At 37.2% G+C, this 25,668-nt stretch overlaps 1 protein-coding gene across 12 annotated transcripts in view; it reads left to right on the top strand.

The window, feature by feature from the left end:
* Positions 1–25,668, top strand: part of ZMYM2 (zinc finger MYM-type containing 2) — a 94,345-nt gene that overhangs the window by 32,105 nt on the left and 36,572 nt on the right. For all 12 annotated transcript variants that reach the window (XR_013956415.1, XM_080613017.1, XM_080613018.1 and 9 more), the window contains 6 exons: positions 1,337–1,502; positions 2,335–2,547; positions 16,810–16,960; positions 17,883–17,998; positions 22,185–22,301; positions 22,904–23,054. Coding sequence is in view for 11 of the 12 variants with exons in the window: in XM_080613017.1 (XP_080469143.1) it covers positions 1,337–1,502; positions 2,335–2,547; positions 16,810–16,960; positions 17,883–17,998; positions 22,185–22,301; positions 22,904–23,054 (914 nt within the window). In the remaining variant the exon portion in view is untranslated. The remainder of the gene's footprint in view (positions 1–1,336; positions 1,503–2,334; positions 2,548–16,809; positions 16,961–17,882; positions 17,999–22,184; positions 22,302–22,903; positions 23,055–25,668) is intronic.

The following is a 25,668-nucleotide window of genomic DNA, read 5'->3' as shown; positions in this document are numbered from 1 at the left end:
AGAAACATAACATGAGCTGCTTCAGTGTGTGCTCGCAGCCCAGAAACCACCTGCGTGCTTGGCTGCATCAAGAGGAGCATGACCAGCAGGTCAAGGGAGGTGATCCTGCCCCTCTACTCTGCTCTTGTGAGACCTCACTTGGAGTATTGTGTGCAGTTCTGGTGTCCTCAACGTAAAAAGGACATGGAACTGTTGGAACAAGAGCACCTCCCGTCTGAAGACAGGCTGAGAAAGTTGAGGCTGTTCAGCCTGGAGAAGAGAAGGTTGTGTGAAGAACTCTTAGCAGCCTTCCAGTATCTGAAGGGGGCCTATAAGGATGCTGGGGATGGACTATTCATTAGGGACTGTAGTGATAGGGCAAGGGGTAACGGGTTAAAACTTAAACAGGGAAGTTTAGATTGAATATAAGGAAGAAGTTCTTTACTGTAAGGGTGGTGAGGCACTGGAATGGGTTGCCCAGGGAGGTTGTGAATGCTCCATCCCTGATGGTTTTCAAGGCCAGGTTGGACAGAGCCTTGGGTGACATGGTTTGTGTGAGGTGCCTGTGGCAGGGGGGTTGGAACCAGATCACCTTAAGGTCCTTTCCAACTCTTAACTATTCTATGATTCTAAGGTTTGTTTTATTTCAAATTAATTTTATTGATGGTTGGATGTCTGCATTTAATTGGTGCAGTTTCATGGGCAACTGCATGACCTGTTCAGGTAGTTTGGAACTTTAATGATGAAATTAACTTTTTAAAAATTTTAAATGCTGGACTTCTAGGTAAGTTTGTGGTAGGGTTGTAAGCTTTTTGTTTGTATTTATGAGAAAACAACCTTCTCTCATCCTGTCCAGAGATTAGATTAATTTTGGAAATAGTGGGAATTCTATACAGATAGAAACCATTTCTTGCCTTTTACTATATAGCTGATTTTTTATATAAATTGAAAGTATAGCTTTTGTGTAAAGTTGCAAAAGGTTCAGAGTTATTTTTTTTTTTTAGTAAAAAAAATAATTTTAATATTTTTTAATAAGATTGAGTTCACCAGAACTGGTATCTAACGGTTTATTAGTGTCACTTGTGTCTGGAATGATGTAATGGGGGGAGGGAAAGGGACAATCCAAACAAAAAAATGGGGTTTTACACACGAAAAACATAGAACTTGCAGTACTTGCAGTAGTAAAAAATTATCAAACTTAGTGTTTGACATGTCACTAACAATGCTACACCCATAAAACTGGTTTGAAATGTAAACATTAAAATGAAGAATGAATCTTACAAGATGTAAAGTTTTCTTGTTTAAATATATATCTGTGTATTTACACACAACACTAGAGGATTTTTTTGTCTTTCAGAGATATAACAACAATGAAAGGTACCATTGTTGCTCAAGTTGATTCAAGTGAGTCTTTCCAGGAGTTTTGCAGTACATCGTGTTTATCCTTCTATGAAGATAAACAGAATCCCTCAAAAGGAGCTTTGAATAAATCACGATGCACTATCTGTGGTAAACTAACTGAGGTCTGATCCACTTTTTTTTATCTTCTCTTTCTTGGTAATGACAGTATTAATAACTTACGTTCTGAAATAAGAGAACTGAAAATAAAGAAGTTTAAAATCTGATTCATTGTTTTTATATACAGTGAGTTATTGAGATATGCAGGCTTAATATTCATGAAGAGCAACTGAATGAAGAAAGAATTCAAAGAGGTTAATACTTGATTTTTGTTTCAGAAATTTTTGCTGATTGTTACTGTTGACAGTTTTATTTAGGTGTAGAATCTTATAACCTATATCTCACACAGAGAAGAATTGCTGTGGAGAAAGTCAAGATTTAGTGTAGTGTTTACTTTTTTCGCTGTATGTTTTGAAAGATTGTACAAGTTTGAGAGATCTGTAGAATATACAAAATTTAAAATTCTTGCAATGTAGTAATTTATTCTTGATGTCATTACTGAGCCCACCATAGTTTGGCCTACTGCTTTACACAGCATGTGTGTCTGGGTAGTCTTTATGTGGCATGTTAGCCTGCTAATCGCGCATCTAACAAATTTGTGTACACTGACTTGCTCTAATGTGAAATTATTACATCCTTCCCAGTCATCTTTGCTTCTAGGCTGCATGAGCAGATGGGTCTGAGAATTTTTTCCTTGAACTTTCAACACAACAGAAACATCAATTTATGTTTCTATATTTCATGGTCATTTCAAGTGTATCTGTTCTGAAATAGTGAGCTAGTATGATCTTATTTTAGTTATTGTACTTGAATGTAAGATTTGCAGCTTCTCTGGTAGTTGCAGGCTACTTTGTGCTTGTGTGGTAAAAGAATACCTTTTTTACTCTTGTTTTTTAGATTCGTCATGAAGTTAGCTTTAAAAATATGACTCATAAGCTGTGCAGCGACCATTGCTTCAATAGATACAGGATGGCAAATGGTTTAATAATGAATTGCTGTGAGCATTGTGGGGAGTACTTACCCAGCAAAGGAGCTGGAAACAATGTTCTTACTATTGATGGTCAGCAGAAAAGATTCTGCTGTCAGAACTGCGTTGGTGAATACAAGCAGGTAATTATGGTAATTGCTTATCTATAATTTAAAATTAGAGACATTAATAGTTAGTAAATTTATCCTGTTATGTATAAGATGGTTTGACTTCTTATTAGAAGTCTTAACTAACAAAGACTTCTAAAAATGAGTTAATGCCAGTGAGAGCAAACTAGCTGTAACGGAAGCTGTAACGGACCTTTTACTGGTGCCATTTTTTGATGTTGCTATAATAATACCTGTTTGTTGTTAATGAAAACATCATTGAAATGAAACTCTTTGTTAACTTCTATTTCTTTCTAATGGGTGTATCACAAGTATACTGATTGCAAGCCTGACACACAGGCTTACTGGTCCTTCAGTGATGTTCTCTTTTAGATGTAAAAGCTTGCTTGTATGCAACTTAAACATTCAAAAATGTTCAGACCATACAGGTTGCACATTGCTGTGAGAGTGCTCTAACTGGTCACACATTGGTTGTGTACCTATACTAAGTCTGATCTCCTTCACTGTCACAGCATTGGATTTCAAAATTTTCTACTTTCATTCTACCATGTGTTAAATTTTGTGATTTGGGTTTTATTTATCTGTTAGACAATTAAGATAGTTATTGTGGTTAAAAATAATTCCAAATCAAGAAATCTGATGCTGACGTCTTTTACATATTACAGAGCCAGCTTAGCTCTCAGTCATTGCTAATACTGTCTGAAAGGTTTAAATGTTAATCAGAGTATTTATGGTATAATAGTATACCTCTGAAATATTAAATATTTGGATGGGGGATATGCAGTTTGGGGATTTTTTTTGTGATTTTTTTTTTTTTTCTTTTTCTTGGCACATTCTGCTCTGTATTCATAGCGACAGTGTTACACAAAAGTACTATTTTACTAGCAAGAAATTTCTTTATCTGAAGTTCACACTTGAATAAGTGAGTGGCCCTGGTGCTGCATATTGCTTTGGGTTCTTTCTTACTCTTTCCTTTTCTCTTGGATCATTGGTTTCTTAAAAATGGGAGTGCAACGCTGAATGTTTTTAAGCACTTTAATGTTGCCTGATGTGTCTGCGTATTTTTCTCTTTGGGTACTCAGTTCTCATGCTTTGGGGATGGCTGTTCTGGTGTGTATGCAGTGTGCAAACACCACATCTGGGAACATGCGTATGTAAACAGCGTAACTGAAAACGTAACATAAGCATTATTCTTTCATCACAGCTATACGAAAAGGGACAGGATAGGTTTCCAAGATACTAGAAACGTAGGCATGCCCAGAAGCCATGGAAAGACTTGAAGAAACGTTGAATACTGTCTCTTGAAGAAACAAAAAGACATGAGATTAACTTTGAACTTGACATTCCCACACAACCAGTATAACATGCAGTGCATATGGAATTGTGAAATGAACATGGAATTTTGAGAGGTTGAATGATAAATCTGTATTTAACTCATTACAGACTGTACTTTATTTTGTTAGAAACTGTACTTTGTGTTTAGATGTGTATTTGCAAATGAGAAGGATACGGGTAGCAAGTTACATGTTCTGGTTTGTTTTGAGGAGGAGCAGTTTATAGTACCAGGAATCTTCACAAGTAGTGTCGGGTATCATGCATTATTGTGATGAGCCTTCAGAAAACCTTTAAAATTGAGACACATTGTTTTGGTGCATCCAGTTCTGATAGCAGAGTTTATTCAAGCAAGTTCTTAATTCTTTTGTAGAAATATTTGATGCTGGGCAGCCTTAATAGGCTATGAGAACCTTAATTCTAGTGCTCATGTGCATCTGGTTTGGACTGGTGATTAAGTGTAATTCTTAACTGGCTGGATTCAAATGTTCCTAGAGTTTGGGGGGCTGAGGGTATTTTTGATAGTAAGAGAAACTCAAACTATCAAGTTCTGTAGTGTATGTTGTAGGTGCCAAAGTTGCTCAGGACACAATTTTTGGAGAATATTTAGTTGTCTAGCAGAAATTATTTAGGTTTGAACTTCCTTTTACATTAAGGGGTTTGGTTTTTTTTTTAACTGAATGTTTTCAAGGAATTCTATGTTTTTAAAAAAAGAATTTAGACTTTGGAAAATGTCACTGCCAACTCCCTGGGCCACAGTGGTAAATTGTAGGTTGCTTTGTTCAGTCGTAACAATGTTTCTTGGAATTCTTTTAGATCTTGCTTTTAAAAGAGAACCGGTGAAGGAGAAAACATGGGAGAGTTGCTATTACACACTGAAATAAACCCAATGGAATTGATAATACAGGAAAAATTGATGTTGTTTGATTACAGCATTGTTTTTACAATGATTGTGTGTCACAACAATTTTAGCAAATGTTTTTATTACAAACAGTTGTAAAATATGTAGGTCTTGCTAGTATGAGCTTTGTATTAAGCAGTTTATATTGTACATGTCACGCTTATCAATATGCTATATATCTGTAGTAGTAATAAATGAAAACTGACTCTTATGACATGTAACTATCTACTTCATCCCTATTTTCTTTAAATAAATATTACACTGATTTGACCAGTTAATTTTCAATAACTTATCATGGACATTTTTTTTCTTCCTGGAATGAGAAATTTAAAATTGTGGATAATAAAAATTACTGTGGCTCTCAGAACGGCCACTTGAGTGTAAATAATCCATTAGCTACAGAGAGAGAGTTTTGTTCCTCTGCTTTAGACTGTTGGTGGGAGTAAGAAACAGTATTTTTCCTGGGATGGGGAGAAGATTTTTTTTCTGAAGTGTCTAAGTCACCTTTCAAGGTGATAGATGCACTTAGTTTTCTACGTACCAGTTACAGAACCTGCTTTAAAACTGCGACACAATAAATCTTGAATTTTGCATCATGTTTTGCTTTTTTATGAGGTGATAGTGTTTTCTTACTGAAAACTGCAGTAATTACGGAACATAAGTTTCTTTCATCTTAAAAAAAATCTATGAAAAAACATGATAAAAATAAACATTAATTGTGTAACGGGGTAAAAAAAGACAAAGGCTAACTAATGCTCACCGTGGTTATATGCAAGAGCATGTTAATTTTCTGATTGTACAGCAGCTATTCATGAAGACAGCTAATTGCAAGTCAAGCTTTTTTGAAAAAGAGAAAACAATGGTAAATTTCTTTCTCCAAAAAAGAAATAATTCTGACAATTTAGAAAAAATGTCAAAATAAAACCCATATTGGAAGTGGGTGTTTTGTTTTTGTTTTTTTTTTTTACACCTGAAGATAACTACTACTGGACCATAAATTCTTTACCTGTTGCACTGAAATTCAAACTCTTCACATGTAGAGGGGCAAAAGGGACTTAAAGAATGATGCTAAACAAAATGAATGAGACTAGAGAATAAAGCTAGAAGATGAGATCACATTTGACAAGAAGGTGGCTAAAGTGTTTAATACTGAAGTGTTTCAGTCTGTGCAAATATGGCATTTCATATAACTAAAATGATAACCAATTACTTTTGTAATTAATTTAAAAATCAGTATGTATGCAACAGATTGAAGCATCCCAAATATGCCTGCCATGAATTCATATAGACTAAAAGCACATACATATGTTGTTTCAATGTTTCTGATACTGTTGCATACCTTCTGTCTCTACAAAGTTCATTGAATTCCTTTTCAAGGCAGTTGCAATGTTTGTGCTGTGGTTTGCTGGATTTGGGTACAGGCTTGACAACCTTGTTCTAACAAACAAGTGAATTCTGTGACTTGGCTTGTGCGGCCAGCCATACCTTTTAATTTTTAGCTGTTCAACTAAGCTAAAGCTGAGTTGGTGTCTGCTTCTAAAAACAGTTTTTAACTGCTTTGCTTACTCATCTTATCAGTCCATAGTGCTCTTGATTCTGCCATGAAAGCATTTAATCGTTTAATGCTTTACTAGTTTATAATATTCCTTTACTTTTTGTTTGTTTTTGTTTTTTTCTGTGCTGCTGTAACTAAAATTCTTTTTGGAGTATGACCTGGGATTTGCTTGCTTTGGGCTCTTCTTTAAAGTGATGGTCTTCATGTGTTGTTAAAAAAAAAAAAGGGTGAAGGAGCTCTGTCTGTTTCTTTATAGGTTTCTTAGTCGCCCTGGAATAAAGTGAGTACTGGGAGAATACAAGCCAAGTGGCTGTTTTCCTAGCTGGAGAGGATGCTTGCAGTGTCTCCTAGTGAAAGTTTTCCTTCAGTATTGAATAAAAGTGCATTTGATTGAATTCCTTGGTTAGATGAACACTTGCTACTGAACATGTTTCAACACTAGCCAGGCTATTCTATCCCTTGCAACCAGTAGAAAAAAAACCAATTTAGGCAATTGTGTTTCCTTCTTTCAAATTCTGTTCCTTGCAAAAAAACATGCTTTTATAAAACTCTTAAAATTCATTTAGTCTGCTTTATCTGTGTGGAGGGATTTGGGGAGCCTTCACTGTATACAGTGATATGCATAAGTCAGTTCTGCAACTTGCAATTCATTGCTTTTGTAGCATTTGTATTTACTCTCACAAAATGTATTGTTATCTACTGGTTTAAATCTCACTGAATGCAATGATAGAATGTCTTGCTATGCAGTACTTCAGTGGAAGCATCTAGGGTTTTCAGCTTGTCTTGTCATGTGCAGTATCTGTTCTTTGCTGCTTTGCTCTTAAGACAGATCTATCCTTTTTATTTCGATAGTACAATTAACCACAGATCAGCTGCTTCCTGCCATTGTTACTGCTTTGTAAACTCTAGCTTCTATGTGTCTGCTTTGAGAGTAAGTAATGTTCATGAAACCAGTTATTGTGAGAGTTGAACAACCTCTTCATTTTGAAATATTAGAAATACTAATTTTTTTTTTTTTTCTGGTCACTTATAAAGAGAAGTTATGAGATTTTAGCCAGTTTAAATTGTGTTTCATAGTGGAGTCTCCTCCTCATGTGGTAAATCACTTCTGTCTCACTTCAGGTATTACTTAGTTTTGTAGTAAGTAATCTCTGATACTATATACACTTCCAGAAATGGAGATAGCCAGCTGCTTTTTACCCCATCTGCCTTGATTAAATGACAGCAATCTTTGTCAACCAAGAAATAAACAGTTCCCCTTTTTTCTTGCATAGTGGTGTGGGGTTTGGTTTTTTTGGTTTTTTGTTTGGTGGTGGTGGTGGGTTTTTTTGTGGGGTTTTTTGTTTGTTTTTCTTGAGGCTTCTTTGTATTTAATGCCTCCAGTTTCTTGCATCTCTGCAAATCAAGGCCTTCTAGAACTGATCCTGTTCTTGTATATTTTCTTCTACCTTTTATGTACTCCTGCTTTCTGCAGCAATTTATTTTGCCATTTCTGCTTCAGTGTCTGTCTTCAACTGTAGAATTTGCTGCTCTTCAATAAAAACTATATAATCAGCTTCCTTAGGCCCTTGAATATCTTAGTAAGTGTTCGGGATGTTACTTTGTGGTTAAAGTGAGGTAGGTAAATCAGAGGACTTTGAACAGCTTTGTAGTTACGAAGAAGTACTTATGGTAGTCAAAGTGATGAGGTGTGATCTATGTGAGAGCACAGGAAATTCTTAAGAAGAGGAGTCAAGGAGGTGGTACGACCTAGGTATCGGCATTAGGATGGATATAACCACATTGTGCATTGCTCTACCTGAAATAGTTGGATACTGTTGAGAGGAAGAGGTAGAAAAGGCAAAACAAAACAAAAACAGACATTCAGTGAACTTAAAACGAACTTGTTTTTTTGAGGCAGGGTTTTCAGCTCTGCTTTTCTCAAAGGCATGAAGGCAGGTGCCTTGAGCAGGAAGAAGACTTGCAAAAAGAGGGAGCATTGACAGTTGGAGATACCAGAGAAAAGTAACTGGACAAGTTATTGATTTGGCTGTTTGTAGAGTTCAGCTGATGGAATGTAAACACAAATCGGTTGTCATTCAAGGGCCACGAAAGCAGTTACTTCAGCTTTTGCTGTTAAGACTTGGGCAAATGCTTTTGAGGTATTATTAATCTTAATCTCTTCTATTGGAGCAGGGAAGAGTTTAAGGTTGTTACTCTTGGGGGAGAGATTATGTGGGTGCAGTATTTCAAAAGACTGAATAAATAATACCCTTTCTTCTGTCTTTGCTGTTACAGATTCTGCTGATATCTGGTTCTTTTCTTAGATGTGTGTGTTGCTTCTGGATCCATCCGGACCATCCTTCTTTCAAATAAATCTGAAGTAGTTTAGTTGCTTTTTTTCTTGACTGCCTTATTCTAAGGGTTCTCTGTTAACAGAATTCCATGCAGTGAATATCTCTGCTTTGCCATTTACAGAAAACTTTTTTCTCCTGAACCTTTCTATCTGAACACAGGTTGACTGTGTTTCTGTTCCAGAATATTCTTTTATAGAAGTGTTTCTGCTACTTACCTTATTTCTAATTCCAAACTGTAAAGCTACCAGAGAGAAGTTTGCCTGGATTGACAAGTATGTACTGATCTGTTTACCGTGGACCATATGAAATAAACTGCAGAGCATTTTCTTCAACTGAAAACAAATCTTTGGGCTGCTACATAGTGGTGTAGTAATCAGCTGGTATTCTAGTGTTCTCAGTGGGCTGGCCCGTGCATGGGAGGAGAAGTAGCAAGAATAGTCTCTTCACAGCAGGCATGTTCTTCATCCTGCTCTCTAGTCTTCTGAAAGCATGTGAAGCAGATTATACTGCTTTTCTCAGTCAAGAATAAAACTGTAGCACAGATGCCTAGATTACAATTATTATATAATAAAATAGATTACAAGAGTGCTTACAATTTTGCAGCCGGAAGGCTTAAGAACAGAGACTTTCATTAGTTTCAGTTGCAAACAGAAGTGAGGCTTACTTCTAAAATACCATGATATTACAGTATTGGTCTGATATTTATTTGGAGGCTCAGTCTTTTTTTCTGAGTAGGATGTGTAAAAGAAGAGCTCCAGACATCAGCTTTCATAATCCCTTCAATAAGATGGAAGATCGAGATTCATTTTAAGTTGTCTAGATAATGGCAAGAATAAAAATTCCTTGGAAACCTTCCAAGAGAAATTTCTCTTATTTCCAAGAATTTGGATTTCTGTTGCAACAGTACTTGTATTTCTGGAATACATCCCATTCATCTGTTTAATTTTGCATGCTGATAGCCTCTTCTGTAGTTGCCATTTTGAGTTCAACAACTGTTCTAATAGACAGAATGAAGATTTGGAATATATATAGAACTAGTTACCTTACAAGAATTTTCAGATTGCATGAAATATTTTAATGTCTTGTCTTAGTTGCCTATCGTGAGATGCCTATTGTGAAGTAAACCTCATTTCTAGAATTGAGTCTCTAATCAGGTATGCACACAAGTCATGAAAGAATGAGTGAGTTTAGGATAAAATATGGTAAGAATAGAAGAATATTCAGGGTTCTGCATTTACCTTAGACTTTATGCTTTGGAAAATATCAAATACGAAATGGGATCTAGCTAAAATGAGGTCATCTCAATGCAGAATCTAGGTGTAGTGGTGAGGGAGAGGTATAGTTGGACTACTTAGCATCAATCTTTCCCTGAGAGGGTACTGGGCCATTATTAGCTATAAATTTTTTTCTCTGGATGAATTTAATATTTTTGGGCTTAGCAATCTAATTGATACAATTTTCTTCATTATTTGATAGCAGTGTTACAGTTACTTAAAATTTTCTTTTAAAACTGCAGTCCTTAAACTTTCATATGTTTTCATAGGATACTGTAGATTTGAATTTGCCAAAAGTAATGCATGGAAGGAAAATGTATGATACTTTCATGTGGATTGGTTCTGAGTTAATTTCATCTTGAATGAAACTTGAAACTGAGAATAGTTTGAATGTGAAGGTTTTTTGTCTGTAATCACTTTCGCCTTCAATTGAAATATCATGAGGAATGCAAAAGGAAGCCAGTACTTTATCTGAAATGGAAGGTAACTGCAAAGAAAGCAGCTTTGGAGGAAAAGCTTTGGCTGTTCTGGTGGACAGCAAGTGGACCAGGAATTATCAATGTGCCCTTGCAGCAAAGATGGCTGGCTGCTTCCTGGGTTGTATCACAGAATGCTTGAGGTTGCAAGAGACCTCTGGAAATTTATCCCTTGCTCAAGCGGGATCACATAGAACAGGTTGTCCAGGACCCTGTCCATTTGAGTTTTGAGTATCTTCAGGGATTAGGGACTCCACAGTCTCTCTGGGCAGCCTGTTATACTAGCAAGAGCGTAGGCAGCGGGTCAAAGGAAGTGATTTCTATGCCCTGCAACCCCAATCCTGCACTTCTGAGATGGCATCTGGAGCAGCTGAGTCCAGTTTTGGATAGCACAGGATGAAAGGCATTGACATACTGATGGTAGTTCAGTGGAGACCTGTAAAGATGTTTAAAGGGCTGGAGCACATGATGTAGGAGGACAGCCTTGGAGATCTTTGTTTAACTCTGAGAAAGCAAAATGGGGACTGCTTATCTAATGGGAGCATATAAAGTTGGACTCATCCAAGAAGTGCACAGTAGAAGAAAGATGCAACTTGAAAACAATGAGAAACTTGATAGAGATAGAGGAAACCTGTAGTGATGTTTTGGAATGCTCTTTGTGATGCTTCAGTTTGACTTGGCAAGATCCTGAGGACCCAGCTTTGGACTTGCGTTGAGCAGGGTTGCACATGACCTTTGGGGTTCCCTCTACTCTACATGATTCTGTGATTTTGTACTTCAGATCTTTAAAAAGTCAGGAAGTTTTGAGTTTGCTGTGGTTTGGGTTTGTGGTTTGTGTTTTTTTGGTTTTGGGGTTGGTTTTTTTTTTGTGTTTTGTTTGGGTTTTGGTCTGGTTTGTTTGGGTTGGTGTTTGGGTTTTGTTTGGTTTTTTGTTTGTTTGTGTGTTTTGTGTGGTTGGTTTTTTTTTTTTTTCTTCTTTTTTTCCCAATTCCCTTTCTACTTAGCAAGGAAGTTTTTGGTAATCTTTGTTCTGTTTTTTGCTTTGCCGGTGAAGTTTGTTCTTCTGCCTCCTGCCCTGAAATACCAACAACATGACGCAGCCTTACATTTTCTGGAATTTCTTTTCTGAACACCCACTTTTCCTTGAGAATGGTGAAAATAATTATGTTCTTACTATAGAAGGTTTTTACTTGAGAACAGCTGTTCTGGTTCAGATTAGGGGTTGAAACTCGTGCAGTATATGTAAGTGGGCACGTAGGGAAGAGTAAGAACAGGGCAGATACTTAGGATATTTTTCCAAGCATTCTCTTAAGCTTCTGACTCCAGAGGTCAAGGGATCTCTTGAACTTTATGCAATGTTCTTGTGTGCTGTTTTTAGCAAATAGCTTTAATTACTTCTTGTCCAGCCTCCTTGTGAACACATATAAGCATTTTTTCTATCCATGACACTCTGGTATGATCTGCTGACCTCCTGCTTGCCATATGAAGAGCTTGCCTCCTTTTGTTTGTTTTGAAACTACTTCTGTTGATACTCCTGTGATTTCCCATAGTTGTTATTAGTATTAGAAAAAACAATGAATAGTTGATCCTACGTGATACCATTTTTGATTCTGTTGTTATCCTCTGAAGTTGTCTTGTTTCCAGGCCAGAAATCCTTCTAAGAATGCTCTTTGACCCAATGTATTTCTGTAGTTCTCGTTAGTTTTAGTGAATGTTCTGTTTATTCCAGCCAGAACGCTACTTCTAGGGAAAGAATTCTCAGATGCTGTGTTTTTCTGGAGAATGAAATTAATACTGCAGCTTCTTAGAGATGAAAGATAATGTGATGAATGTGAGAGTAGAAATCTAAGTTATCTGAGAACCTTGAGAAGAGTGCCTCATCTGGAAATCTGACACTTAAGAACAAGAGAAGGTTCTTAATTTGCATATGGCTATGCAAAAGCATGGGATAGTACAGTACGATGTTCTCTGCTGATGTTGTCAATGAAAGAAGCCTTTGAGTTAGATAAGCTATTGATCATAGAATCATAGAATAGTTAGGGTTGGAAAGGACATAAGATCATCTAGTTCCAACCCCCCTGCCATGGGCAGAGACACCTCACATTAAACCATGCCACCCAAGGCTCTGTCCAGCCTGGCCTTGAACATCCCTACCTACCAAGGGGAAGTCATGTTTGACCAACCTTATAGCCTTCTATGAGGAAGTAACTAGGTGGATGGATGATGGTAGAGTGGTAGATGTGGTTTTTCTTGATTTCAGTAAGGTATTTGATACTGTCTCCCACAGCATCCTCATAGATAAGCTAAGGAAGTGTGGGCTTGATGATCAGGTAGTGAGGTGGATCAAGAACTGGTTGAAAGGAAGAAGGCAGAGAGTTGTGGTCAATGGGGCAGAATCTAGCTGGAGGACTGTGACTAGTGGAGTCCCTCAAGGGTCGGTGCTGGGACCAGTGCTGTTTAATATTTTCATCAATGACCTGGATGAGGGAACTGAATGTACCCTCAGCAAGTTCGCTGATGACACTAAACTGGGAGGAGTGGCTGACATGCCAGAAGGCTGTGTTGCCATTCAGCGAGACCTGGACAGGCTGGAGAGTTGGGCAGGGAATAACTTGATGAAATTCAACAAGGGCAAGTGCAGAGTCTTGCATCTGGGGAGGAACAACCCCATGTACCAGTACAGGCTGGGGGTTGACCTGCTGGAAAGTAGTGAAGGGGAAAGGGACCTGGGGGTCCTGGTGGATAGGAGGATGATCATGAGCCAGCAATGTGCCCTTGTGGCCAGGAAGGCCAATGGCATCCTAGGGTGCATTAGTCAGTAGGTCAAGAGAGGTTCTCCTCCCCCTCTACTCTGCCCTGGTGAGACCGCATCTGGAATATTGTGTCCAGTTCTGGGCCCCTCAGTTCAAGAAGGACAGGGACCTGCTGGAGAGAGTCCAGCGCAGGGCAACTAAGATGATGAAGGGAGTGGAGCATCTCCCTTATGAGGAAAGGCTGAGGGAGCTGGGTCTCTTTAGCTTGGAGAAGAGGAGACTGAGGGGTGACCTCATCAATGTTTACAAATATGTAAAGGATGAGTGTCAGGATGATGGAGCTAGGTTTTTCTCAGTGATGTCCAGTGATAGGACAAGGGGTAATGGGTGTAAACTGGAGCATAAGAGGTTCCATGTGAACATCAGGAAAAACTTCTTTACTGTGAGAGTGGCAGAGCACTGGAACAGGTTGCCCAGTGGTGTTGTGGAGTCTCCTACGTTGGAGATACTCAAGGCCCAGCTGGACAAATTCCTGTGTGATGTACTCTAGGTTACCCTGCTCTTGCAGGGGGGTTGGACTAGATGATCTTTTGAGGTCCCTTCCAACCCTTGGGATTCTGTGATTCTGTGATCACCAGGGATGGAGCATTCACAACTTCCCTGGGCAACCCATTCCAGTGCCTCACCACCCTCACAGTAAAGAACTTCCTCCTTATATCCAATTTAAACTTCCCCTGAAGAAGTTTTAACCCATTACCCCTTGTTCTGTCACTATAGTCCCTAATGAAGAGTCCCTGCCCAGCATCCTTTTAGGCCCCACTTCAGATACTGGAAGGCTGCTATGAGGTCTCCATGCAGCCTTCTCTTCTCCAGGCTGAACAGCCCCAACTTTCTCAGCCTGTTTTCACACGGGAGGTGCTCCAGTCCCCTGATCATCCTCGTGGCCCTCCTCTGGACTTGTTCCAACAGTTCCATGTCCTTTTTACATTGAGGACACCAGAACTGCGCACAGTACTCCAAGTGTAGTGTATACTCCAACTGTATACAGTACTCCAAATATGAGAGCAGAGTAGAGGGGCAGGATCACCTCCTTCAACCTGTTGGTCACGCTCCTTTTGATGTAGCCCAGGATACGGTTGGCTTTCTGGGCTGCAAGCGCACACTGAAGGTGGCTCATGTTAAGTTTCTCATCAACCAACACCCCCAAGGCCTTCTCCTCAAGGCTGCTCTGAGTGTCTTCTCTGCCCAACCTGTAGCTGTGCCTGGGATTGCTCCGATTAATAAATGAAACACCTGTATAATGCTGATTGAATACATTCAGGTATGCGTTGGTCTTTATAATAGTGATGTACTCCTTTTGACTATTCAAATTTACAAGTTTGGAGAGTGCTGGCAAGAGTAATAATGCAGGAGAACTTCAACTTGAAGGAGATGACAATTACAAGATTTCAGGAACAGTAAATCTGAAGAGGTTTCAGGCATTTTAGTTTTTGTTTTTCTTTTTCACCAGTGTCCTGTTGCCTTCACTTGTGTAACAACATGTTTGAACTTCTAATATTGCAGAAATGCTCAAACACTTTTCTTAGTTGCTGTGACAAGAGTCAAGTAAAAGTTTTGCTGTTGTGCTTTTGTTTCTACCTGCACAATCTTCTACATCTTTGATACGTTATCTGGCAATTCATATTCTTGCAGTCTTGCTAATTTAGTTCTAGGTTTTCTAGATTATTACTAGATATTAATAAAGATTGTTGTTGGTTTTAAGTCTGAAAGATCTAGAGTAAAATCAGTAAAGAACTCTGGTATTATAAGGGTGCTTGACATTCAGAAGCAGTGGACATGTGCTCCACTGTACTTTGTGTGCATGATTCTTTCTTGACATCATTTAAATAATGTATTTCAGATGCTGTTAGCAAAAGCTATTTCTACTTTCAAGGGATTTTTGTAGAAACGTGGTCTGTGACACAGTGAATGTTTTTCAATTAGGCTCTGATCAGCTTACTATAAATTCATTTATTAAACCTGGTTTTTAAACTTTTTAATTTTTCTTTCAGACCTTGAACTTCTAAAAATTCCACTTTCCTGTGCACTGTTTTCTGATGATATTCCTGAATACTCTTTGTTAAGTTCTTAGCATATTTGCATGAGTACTTCTAGATTTACATTTTGGTTTATTCTAGAGGTACCAAGATTATTTGTGCATACAGATTTTCTGGTGGCTGTTGTCAATTAAGCTTGTTCAAGAAGTCAAGTCCATTGTAAACTGACCTTTGTATCCTCACTGGTACTGGAATTTGAACTATTCTTGATGGCCTGCTTTTGTCTATTAGCCTGTCAGAGGAGATAAATGTATACTGGCAGAATAGCTCCAACTCAGTATAGAACAGTATAATTGCTGCATTTTGGTCTTGGTACTTAGTGTGGATTTTGTCAGTATTGTAGCTGCTTATGAGGACTGTTAAATGCTGGGTAACATTTTTAAAGGCTATGGCTGCCCCATCCCTGGAAATGTTCAAGGCCAGGTTGGGTGAGGCTTTGAGCAACCTGGTGGAAGGTGTCCCTGCCTGTGGCAGGGGGGTTGGAACTAGATGAGCTTTCAGGTCTCTTCCAACTCAAGCCATTCTGTAATTCTATGATAAGGGACTCATTGCTGTTCAAATAAGGAATTTTGTGATCAATGTCAAAACCATGACACTTTATTTGGGCAGGGAAGGTGTCTACACATTTCATCTTCAAACTTGATTTGTAGTGTTTGAGATACTTGCCTAACACTTAAGCGTGTAATACATGTGGCAGATCAGAATTCTTGATTTTGTGTGTCAGCTATGTCATTGGTATTTCTGCTTGGTGTGACTTCTCTATGATTTTGTAGAACATTTTTTCCCTTTTGTGGAAAATTGTTTATTGCCTGACTTCTCTGAGAGATGTCAAAATTGAGTCTGTTAACCAGGTTCATGGAGTCACAATTCCTCATTGGATTCAATGTGTTTTTTCTGCCTGGAGGACTGGAACTAGTAGAGAAGTTAAATGTTCTCCCAGCAGTGCTGTTACCAAGAAACTGCTATGTTTAACTCATGCTTGATAATATTAAGGATGTTATAATTTGGAGAGTACAATTTATTCTTTTTTTAAATTAAGCACCTATCTTATATCCTTCATCTTTGCTGTATCAGACTCCATTTCTTGTCTTAGAACCATTGTCCCAGCAATGAGGACTGTTGTTTCAAAGTCTCCAGCTCAGCACAACTTGCTGTATACTCTTACTACAGTTCATAGTTTGCACATGGTGTGGTTTGGGACAGTGTGTTTTGGGATGTGTTGGGTTTTGGGGGGGGGGGGGGGGTGTTACTTTTTTTTTTTTTTTTTTTGTTCATTTGTGTGTGTTTTTTTGATAGGTGTGTTTGGTTTTTGTCTTCACACAGAAGTTTAGTTTTAGCCTGCTTCTTCACAGGAGTAAGAGACCCAGCCATAGAGTTGAATGCTCTGGAGGGGATGATCATGAAAGTTAGTTAATATAGAAAGGTTCTGATGGGGAAGCAAATTGCAGAAGTAAATAAATAAGTTTTCCTTTGTGTTTGTTATACCATAATTTAAAACTAAAAGCCAAACATAGTTTTAACTGATGTATTGTTTTGCTTTGTTTTATGTTTTAGAAATATGGCAAATTAACATCTTGTAGTGGCTGCAGAGCTCAGTGCAGGTTTTTTGACATGACTCAGTTCATAGAACCTAATGGATGTACGGAGCCGTACTGCTCAACTGTATGCATGAATACACACAAATCAAAATATGCAGAATCACAAAGTAAGTGAAAAGGATGATGGATCTTCTTCACTGCTAAGACTAGACTTTTTTTTTTTTTTTTTTTAGGTTTGAACACTGGGGGTGGGTGGTTTTGTTTTAGAATTAATTTATGCAGCTGTGACTTCACAGGGGTTTTAAACTAACTAAAAAATAACAAGCCCCTTTTTTCCCCCCTCTTTTCTCTCTCTTCCCCCCACCCCTAAAAAAAAAAAAACCAAACTCCCTCCCCAAAAAAGTCAACCAACCAACCAAAACCCCTAAAAACCCAAAACAAAGCAAAAAGAACATCTTATATTCAGCACTAGTAAATGACTCCTGAGGGGTCATTTTCTCCTCTGGCCTTTTTGCTTGATGTCAGAAAAGGTTTTCAACTCTCTTAAGGCTTTGTGAAAAAATGTTGAGACATAATGTGCTCTAGTGTGTCACAGAATGATAGTGCAATTTTCATGCATATGAATTAATATTCTCTCGTCTCTGATCCAACCCCATGCCATTTTATCTCCTCAAGTAACAACTGGAGAAGGATGGAGGTGGTTATAATGTATGTGGATGTTGTCTAGGTAGAATTTTTAATCTGGGTTAAAGGAACTGGTCAATAACTCAAAATGTGTGTTCTTCAAATATGCGAAGTAGGCATAGGTCTCAATTCAGCAAACTCAAAGTTGAAAATGTTCTAATGAATTTTATAGTAAAAGTGCAATTTTGTATTTAATGCTGATCTTTAGTGGAAGAATTCAACCTCTTCAGTTTCTTTCGGTTTATGTGGCTTGCAGAAGCTAACTGGAAAACAGACAAATCAGAGCTTTTCACATTGAAATGGTGGGAAGAGCTAACCTGTAATCCAGTATATTTTTATTTTTAATTTTTTGGGGGGGCTACTATTTTGTGTTAATTTTGTTTGTAAACTACGTTTTTCTTTTAGGTATGGGAATTATTTGCCACTTTTGTAAACGAAACTCTTTACCTCAATATCAAGCCACAATGCCTGATGGAAAACTGTACAGCTTTTGCAGTTCCAGTTGTGTAGCTAAATTTCAGGTTAGCTGTTGTGTTAAGTCTTTTCCTCCCTAAATATTTGTGTACTTGTGTTTGTGTTTAAGTATTTGCATATTTAATTCACTTGTATATATGTGTTTATGAGCTATAATTAACATAGCAGATGCTTCTGACTCATAACAATTTCTTTGAGCAAAGTATTCTTTCATAATGACAACAGTAACTGCTGTCTTAAACTTACAAAATCTGATAATAACCCTTTTCTCCTTGATACCATAAGAAAACATGAAGTAATATCACTGGTAATCTTTTTACCACCCAAGCCTCTTTATGGAGATGAGCTGTTCTGCATTGAAGATCAACAAATTTCATCTGTCATACTAAATACAGTAACAACATTCTAATGTTGAATATTGTGCAAACAAAGGTGTGTCGTGGGGGAATAGTGACTGTCTCTGAATTGAAGGGCTAGCACGTAAGCCATGAGAGCATTTATGGACAAAACTAGTTGTTTAAATTACATCCAGAAGCTGGAGTGTTGCAAGCATAATGGTATGCACACTAGACAAAGCTGCTATGCTTGTTAAAATTGTCAGATTTTTAATGAGACTTAAGGCATATGTAAGATATGTTGTAGTCATTAATCTCTGGGTGGTAGAAGAACACTTAAAAGACAGTGTTTCAATTTTTGTATGTAAAAACAGTTTTCCCAGATGTGGACTGTGTAATTGATAATTGCCTCCTCATGTGGTGTTGAACAGTTACACCCATACAGGGTTTTCCCATTTGTCATTATACTCCACTCTTTTCATGAGCTGGAAAGCAAATCAATCTCTTAATTGCTTCCTTAATATACCCTTGATAGGGCCTTCCCTCATGTAGCCCCTGCTCTGTGCTTCCATCTTAACCAATTTAGTAGATGTCTGTCAGTAGAACTGATTAACAGAATAGATGCAGATTGTTAGTATGTAATGACCAGTTTGTAATAGTCAAACTCATTGGACATCTACTTTATTCGTGGTCTTACAATTAATTGCAGCCCCAGGAGCTCTCAGAACAAAACTTTTCTGCTATTTGAGTGAGGAAAATAAAGCTAGTGAATGACAAATACGGCCTGTGCCTTCCTGGATTTGCACATAAGTCAATATTAAGCAACATTATTGAATATAACTGCTGGATCAGTTGATCCTGCTTGTGGATTTCTTATCTTGCTGAGACCTTGTTGGTGCTTCTGTTGCAATTTGTGTTATATGTAGATCTGTTTCTCTAATGTTGGCAAGGAGTTTAATTAGAGCAGCCATATAGTCTCGTTTCTTAGTAAAGACCAAGAATGGGTAGGTGGTCACTTGCTTACAGTTAGTTTGCTCACATATCTCAGAATAGTTTTCGTATATTCACTGTCTAGAAGAATAAAATTCATTCACCATTAAATAAGAGTTGATTATATGAGACCATCTTCTTTGTTCCATTAATTTAGTATTTAGGTGGAAAGGACAGTATAACATTATGTGAGCATTGAACTGTAAGCATTCCTTTGAGGATTTTCTTCTACCTAAGTGACACATAAGGGATTGAACCCACATTGAGAAAATGGTTTAATCCATTTGGTCAATTGCAATGCTTTCTGCAATGATCTCTTTAAAAAATGACCAGTTTACTTTGAAACTCTGTATTTTTTCTCGTTTACTAATGCAGATAACTCTTGTTTTAGTTTTCTGGTATTTATAGTCATTCCTGTTTCCTACTGTGCCTATTCTTCCCACACATTTTTCTTTGTTAGAGGTTACCCTTTTCAGAACAGAATAACTGTTATTTCAGGTCTGCATCTCCCTTCTGCAAAAAATTTTAGTCCTTCTGGTTTACTGATGGGTTGGAATATTTAAATTCCCAATTTGTTTACACTACTTTAGGGTTGATTGTAATTTTACTTTATGAATAACTTTTTGTTTCTAGCAATTTTAATGCACTAAAATATTTGAAAGATTTGGTTGAGCTGCTTGTTGTGCAATTTATGTCCATATCTATATTCTCCTTTGTGCGGAGAGCTTGTAAGAGTATTCATCCTTGTAAGAAAGACGGTAAAAGAGGAAAAATAGTTGGCTTGATGTGATTTTTTGTGTGGTAGTTGGTGGTAGAATAGCGTGATTGTGTTTTGTCATCTTCCATGCTCTGTCTTGGAGGATGTTACTGCAAAGTTTAAGACAAAACTGTTCAAAAGCTGTATTGTTTTAAGCCTGGGTCAGTTGACGACCTTGTTCTGAACTTGTCTGTTATGAAAAAATAAATTGCTAATTTATGTATTGTGAGCATGGAGGGTGTGGTGTAAGTGTCTTCCCAAAATTAGAAACTGTGTGTCTTAAAGTACAAGCTGTGTTGCAAAACATGAGTCTATACAAAATGTTCAGATTTTCACCACACAAATTTATGGATGGCTCTGGAGAGTTGTAGGACCAGTATGTGTAAGAATTAGAAGTACAGTCATTTTTAGCAAGTTACTCACATTGGTTATTTGCTAATCTTGTGTTCTCTTTGACCATCATTAGGGTGTCTGTAAGTGTTCTTCATTATATACCTTAAAACTCTCTTCATTACATCTACATATATTTTAAAAATGGAGTGTGTTGTAGCAGGAATCATGAAGGAAGCCTGGCATGCTTGTCAGAAATATTTTTCCAAATCTGATCATAATAAAAATAATTGAGTCTTCCATGCTGAGGCTGGAAGATCTGTGTGTGCATGACCATAAAGGGAGTGTTTGGTTCCTTCCCCATTTAGTTTAGTACCTTTGATTTTGCTTGTGGAACGGTCTTAGTGGATGACCTATTTAGAGCAGCCGAAGTCTAGTAGTCCTCTCTCAACCTTGGAGACATTTGCTGGGTATAATGGGAAAAATACAACAATACTGTATGGGGGCATCAGGCTGCGTTAAAGTCATTACAGAGTCACAGAAACTTCTAGGTTGCAAAAGACCTGTAAGATCAAGTCCAACCATGGGAGAATGGACCACTGGAACAAAGATGGCATCTTTTCTGCTGTATATGTCAGTTTGTTTTCAGGTCCTGTCCATGATTGGGAAATGTACATGATTACTTAATGTCTGCAAACTTTTGTACAGAGTTAGTGCATCTGCATAAGGTGATGGCACTTGCGCTGCTAGCTAGCACTCAGCAATATTGGTTCACTTATGTAAGGGTTTATGTCACTGTCAGTTTCATTACAATTTGTTTTATTTTTAGTGTAGGTAAACCCTTAGTAACAAGAGAGTTTGAAGAAATGTTTTAAGTTTTTCACTGTTACAAGGTGAAGAGGTAGTAACAAATGATGTGGGAAAGTTTGAGAAGATGGAAGTAAGAAATTTGTCCTGGATGATCAAGTGACTGTGATTATTACTGATTCAGATTTTATCCTAAACATCACGTGTAATACACTAGTAGTTGTTGCTTAGTCTAGGGAACATGCTAAGGACTATATCTGTAGACATATAAGACTTACTGTAAAATTGAGTTCTGTGTCTATTGATTGCCTCAGAAATGCACTAAGTGAATGATTCAGTTACAGAATTAAATTCTCATACCTATACATGCAATCTGCAGTATTTTTCTCAACCTGCAGACCCATAATTGTTTAGGGGCTGGTTGTTTGAGTGATTGCATCTACTTCCCTGGTGATTGAGGCCAGCTAAGACTATATTAGCTAGTTTTCTCTTAACATGAGTAGAGACAGGGTTTCTTGCTGAAGGCCTTTTACTTTAATATTTGTAGTATCAAGGGGTTTGCTTAAGGTGTTGATAATCTGCCTTGGTGAGGTTTAGATTTGAAAATACTTGTTTATAGGTCTTTGTCTGAACTTCTGTGACCAAAATAAAGCAAAGTGTGAAATGTATTTATCTGAAAATACATGTTTTGTGATTAAGAGGTGTTCAGTTTTCTCTCTTTTTTTTTTTTTTTTGTTTTTTTCATTTATAGTTACCCATACCAGGTGTTAGAAAGGTAAGGTATGAGAAAAACAGCCTAAAGTAATAATTGTGGAAGTAAGGGTAAGGATTCAAGATTGGAAAACCTAAGGTGACAAGGGAAAAGGAATTAAGGCGAAAGACTGGCCTACTGTGCTTTTTCCAGAAATGCTCTTGAGCTTGCTTACGAACTCCCAGATTCTCAAACACTTACGCTTAATTGAAAACACATTCTAGAGGTAACTAAGAAGTGGTACGTCTTTCTGTGTTTTTCAGACTCTCAGTGTGCAGTCTTCAACAAATGGTCAGTTTGTCTCTCCCAGTGATATTCAGTTGAAATGTAATTATTGCAAAAGTTCTTTTTGTTCGAAGCCAGAAGTACTGGAATGGGAGGTAAGAGGGGTTTTGCTGTTACTTTTAGAATGATGAAGTGTTTCCAAATTTAAACTGTGGTTTCAATACAGTTGTTGTAGATAGGTACTTTATAAGGTGGTGAAGCTTAAAAAATTAAGCTAATAAAGTCTACCTGGTTCTGTAGAATATCATTTAACTTTAGTATGGATAAAAGCGGAAGTCTATTTATAAATAACAAATAAAAAAGCATCTGTGGGATTTAAAGAAGAAGTAAACTCTCAAATCAGCTGTAAGCTTGAAATACACTTTCCTCTTCAGCTGTGTGACTGTAGATATGATAGACCATTGTTACACTTCTCTATTGAACTGAGAGAAATATCTGAAGAGGATGTGCTAATATTGATTGGCGTATTTTCTGCTTAGCATTTCCAAATGAAATTATGAGTATTTGTAGCACTTGCAGTCAGCTTGAGTGAGAGTTGTTAATTTTTAGCATTAGAAGTCGTGCCCAAATGATGTGTTTGAGCTTCTGTTTACTTTTCATGTTAATTGTCTTAATGGCAAACTGTTATTTATAATGTTGAACTATCAAACCTTTAGATTTTATCCCTCTTTATGATGCTTTACAACTCTGCTTTTAGAACAAAGTGTATCAGTTCTGCAGCAGAGCATGTGCTGATGATTATAAGAAACTGCATTGCATAGTTACGTACTGTGAATACTGTCAAGAAGAGAAGACGCTGCATGAGACCGTGAATTTCTCTGGCATCAGAAGACCCTTTTGTAGCGAAGGTCTGTATGTATTTGTTTTTTTCCTAAGGTATTGGCATTATAGTTTTACTGCAGTTGACTTATTATGTTCATATGTAATGCTAAAATTTAAGGTAACAACTCATTTTGTTGTACTTGAGGCTAAACCAGAAGTTTCTTCATTATTATTAATGAAGTGCATGTACCTGTTAATTTATCTGAGCTGCTTTTATGGTTTTTTGTTGAGTTTTTTCACCACTTAGGTTAAGGAAGAGTGAGCAATGCTTTTAAGCTTGTGTGTGTATAAATACATACATGTGTATGCATGTGCATATATACATATGTACAAAAAAAATGATATGGAAATTCTTTTCTTGAAATGTACACTGCAGAGCTTATACCAGCGCTAACTGCACTGAGGAATACCAAATTGAAGCTTTCTCTTCAATTAATAGTTTCCAAAATGTAATAAGACACTGGAAAATCTACATTGGTTTAGAATGACTATTCAAACAGTAACTTGAATGATGTATGTTGATTACTGTCATTATAATTTTCCTGACTAATGATTTGGATTTTCAAAAAGAAACTGGAATGAAGGTATATGGGCATAAGATTCTTTTAAATTGCATTAAGATACTGTTTCAATAGAAGTAGCAAAAAATACAGTCTTAACAAGAACCTATCCACTTCTGGTGAGCTGTCCTTCAATCCTTATCTTACAAGTTTTAGCTAGATGTTTGGATGACCTGTCTCTGCAGATACAGGGAATATTTTTTCTTTTAGTTATAATAATAATGCTTTCACTATAATTTGATAATCTTTGCTGAAGATCTCTGCTTTCAAGCATCTTAAACAGCAGATGTGCCAATTTATTTGTAGCAGGATCCTATTAAGCTAGAGAGAGGTAGAGTGTGAAGTCAGAGGCAGCCTTCTTTCTATGCGATTCCCTTACATCTCTGGGCTCTGCAGTCTTTTGTTTCTGATGAATGGAGTGTGGTGGCTTAGGTTTCTTTGCCATCATTACTTTCTTTTGGTCTGGACTGCAAAGTGATAGCTGGAGAGGAAAAAAGGACAAAGCAAGGCCCAGTTTTAGAGTGTATCATTGCAGTGCTGAATAACATGTACTTAGAAATTGTGTGAATAAAACAATTCCCCAGAATATATTCAAAGACAAGAACAAACTTTTTTTGGTCTGGATATTACAGTATATGTTGGTATTACTGTGAATACTTAGAATTCCCTCATTTTAAAGCCTGGTGGCTATCACTATGAAATCGGTAAGATTCATTATGCGATCTATGCCATATTACTACTTTCATAGATGTATTTCTATATCAGGAAGCTTGAAGTAAGTGAGAACTTACTTGTATTTTCTATTGGAGAATTTGAGGAAGGAAAGAAAGAAAAACAGTCTCCTGCATGAATACAGTTACTAAATGGGGAGAATCAGTTGCTAGATGTCTTAGTGTAGGTCCTGAGTTTGCATTTGTTGGACTGCCAGCTTGAGAGCAAAGCTGATCTTTAAGGATGAATATGCCAAATGTTACCACAAAACAAAGTTTATTGACTTACTGTGATGATCTGAAGTAAATCAAGAGAGAGGAGGTAGTCAAAACCACCATTAAGTAGAATGTAACTTGAATAAATATGGTACACATCTGCTAGCTGTAGCTTAGGTCTGCTTTGTGGTGCATATGAAAATAGCTGTCTGTGTTACCCAGTGAAAATAAACTGCTGACCTGGACAGAAGCTCTGCAGAAACAACCTACACCCTGTATTTTAAAGGAAAACCAACAATTTATCATTGATTGCTGCAGAAATAGTAGAATTCAAGAGCTAACATTGTTCAGATCTGATGTGGTGAGGAGAGGGCTAGGTCTTTGGATGGATTGAGTGGAGGTCAACAAAAAATTCCATCATCAGAGGTGATAAATTTCTCCCTTTTCAAGGCATCCAGGCACCACTAATTTTAACTTGTATCATAACATTTCCAGAAATATGTCCAACTGTAAAGTAGAAAAACTAGTAGATGTACCAAATAAACTTGCTGGATGTGGAGGCCATAGTGGTTCTGGTATTGTAACGTATTCAGGAAACTTCATCAACATAGATTATTTTGTTAAGCATGCAATTAGTCTTCAGAAGACAAGTGTATTACAGTTTGAGAAGGAGTAACCTCAGGCACTCAATCACAAAAGTTACTGGTGTTTTTGGAAGAAACTGAACTCTCAAGGGAAAATACTGGAAAATTTCAGGTTTATGTTTATAAGAGAAGGCTTCTAGAGAAAATCAGCAGAAGTTAAACAGGTGTTGGAATTTCTGCGAGTGCTTATTTATTCATCTTCAAGCAAACTGATAGGAAAGTATGTATAAGATCAGCCACAAATATCTTTAGACTGCTTACAATTGCCTAGCTGGAGTACTGAAGATGTCACTCCTCTGCTCACATTATTCATACCTGAGTTGTTTTTTTTCTTACACATGCACATATGTATAAATGTACACACAAACCCTGGCACCCACATTAAAGTCTCTGGGATCAGTATTTTTGTGTAGTTTCATTCCAACTCTGTTTCTTTATATGCTTTTCTTTATTAAAAAATAAATGCAATGGCCAGCTGAATCTTCCCAGTGCAATAAGGTATAATTAGAC

This window comes from Psittacula echo (assembly GCF_963264785.1).
Source record: "Psittacula echo genome assembly, chromosome: 3".
Taxonomy (NCBI): domain Eukaryota; kingdom Metazoa; phylum Chordata; class Aves; order Psittaciformes; family Psittacidae; genus Psittacula; species Psittacula echo.
The sequence above is the reverse complement of the archived record's forward strand: the minus strand, read 5'-3'. Positions and strand labels throughout refer to the sequence as shown.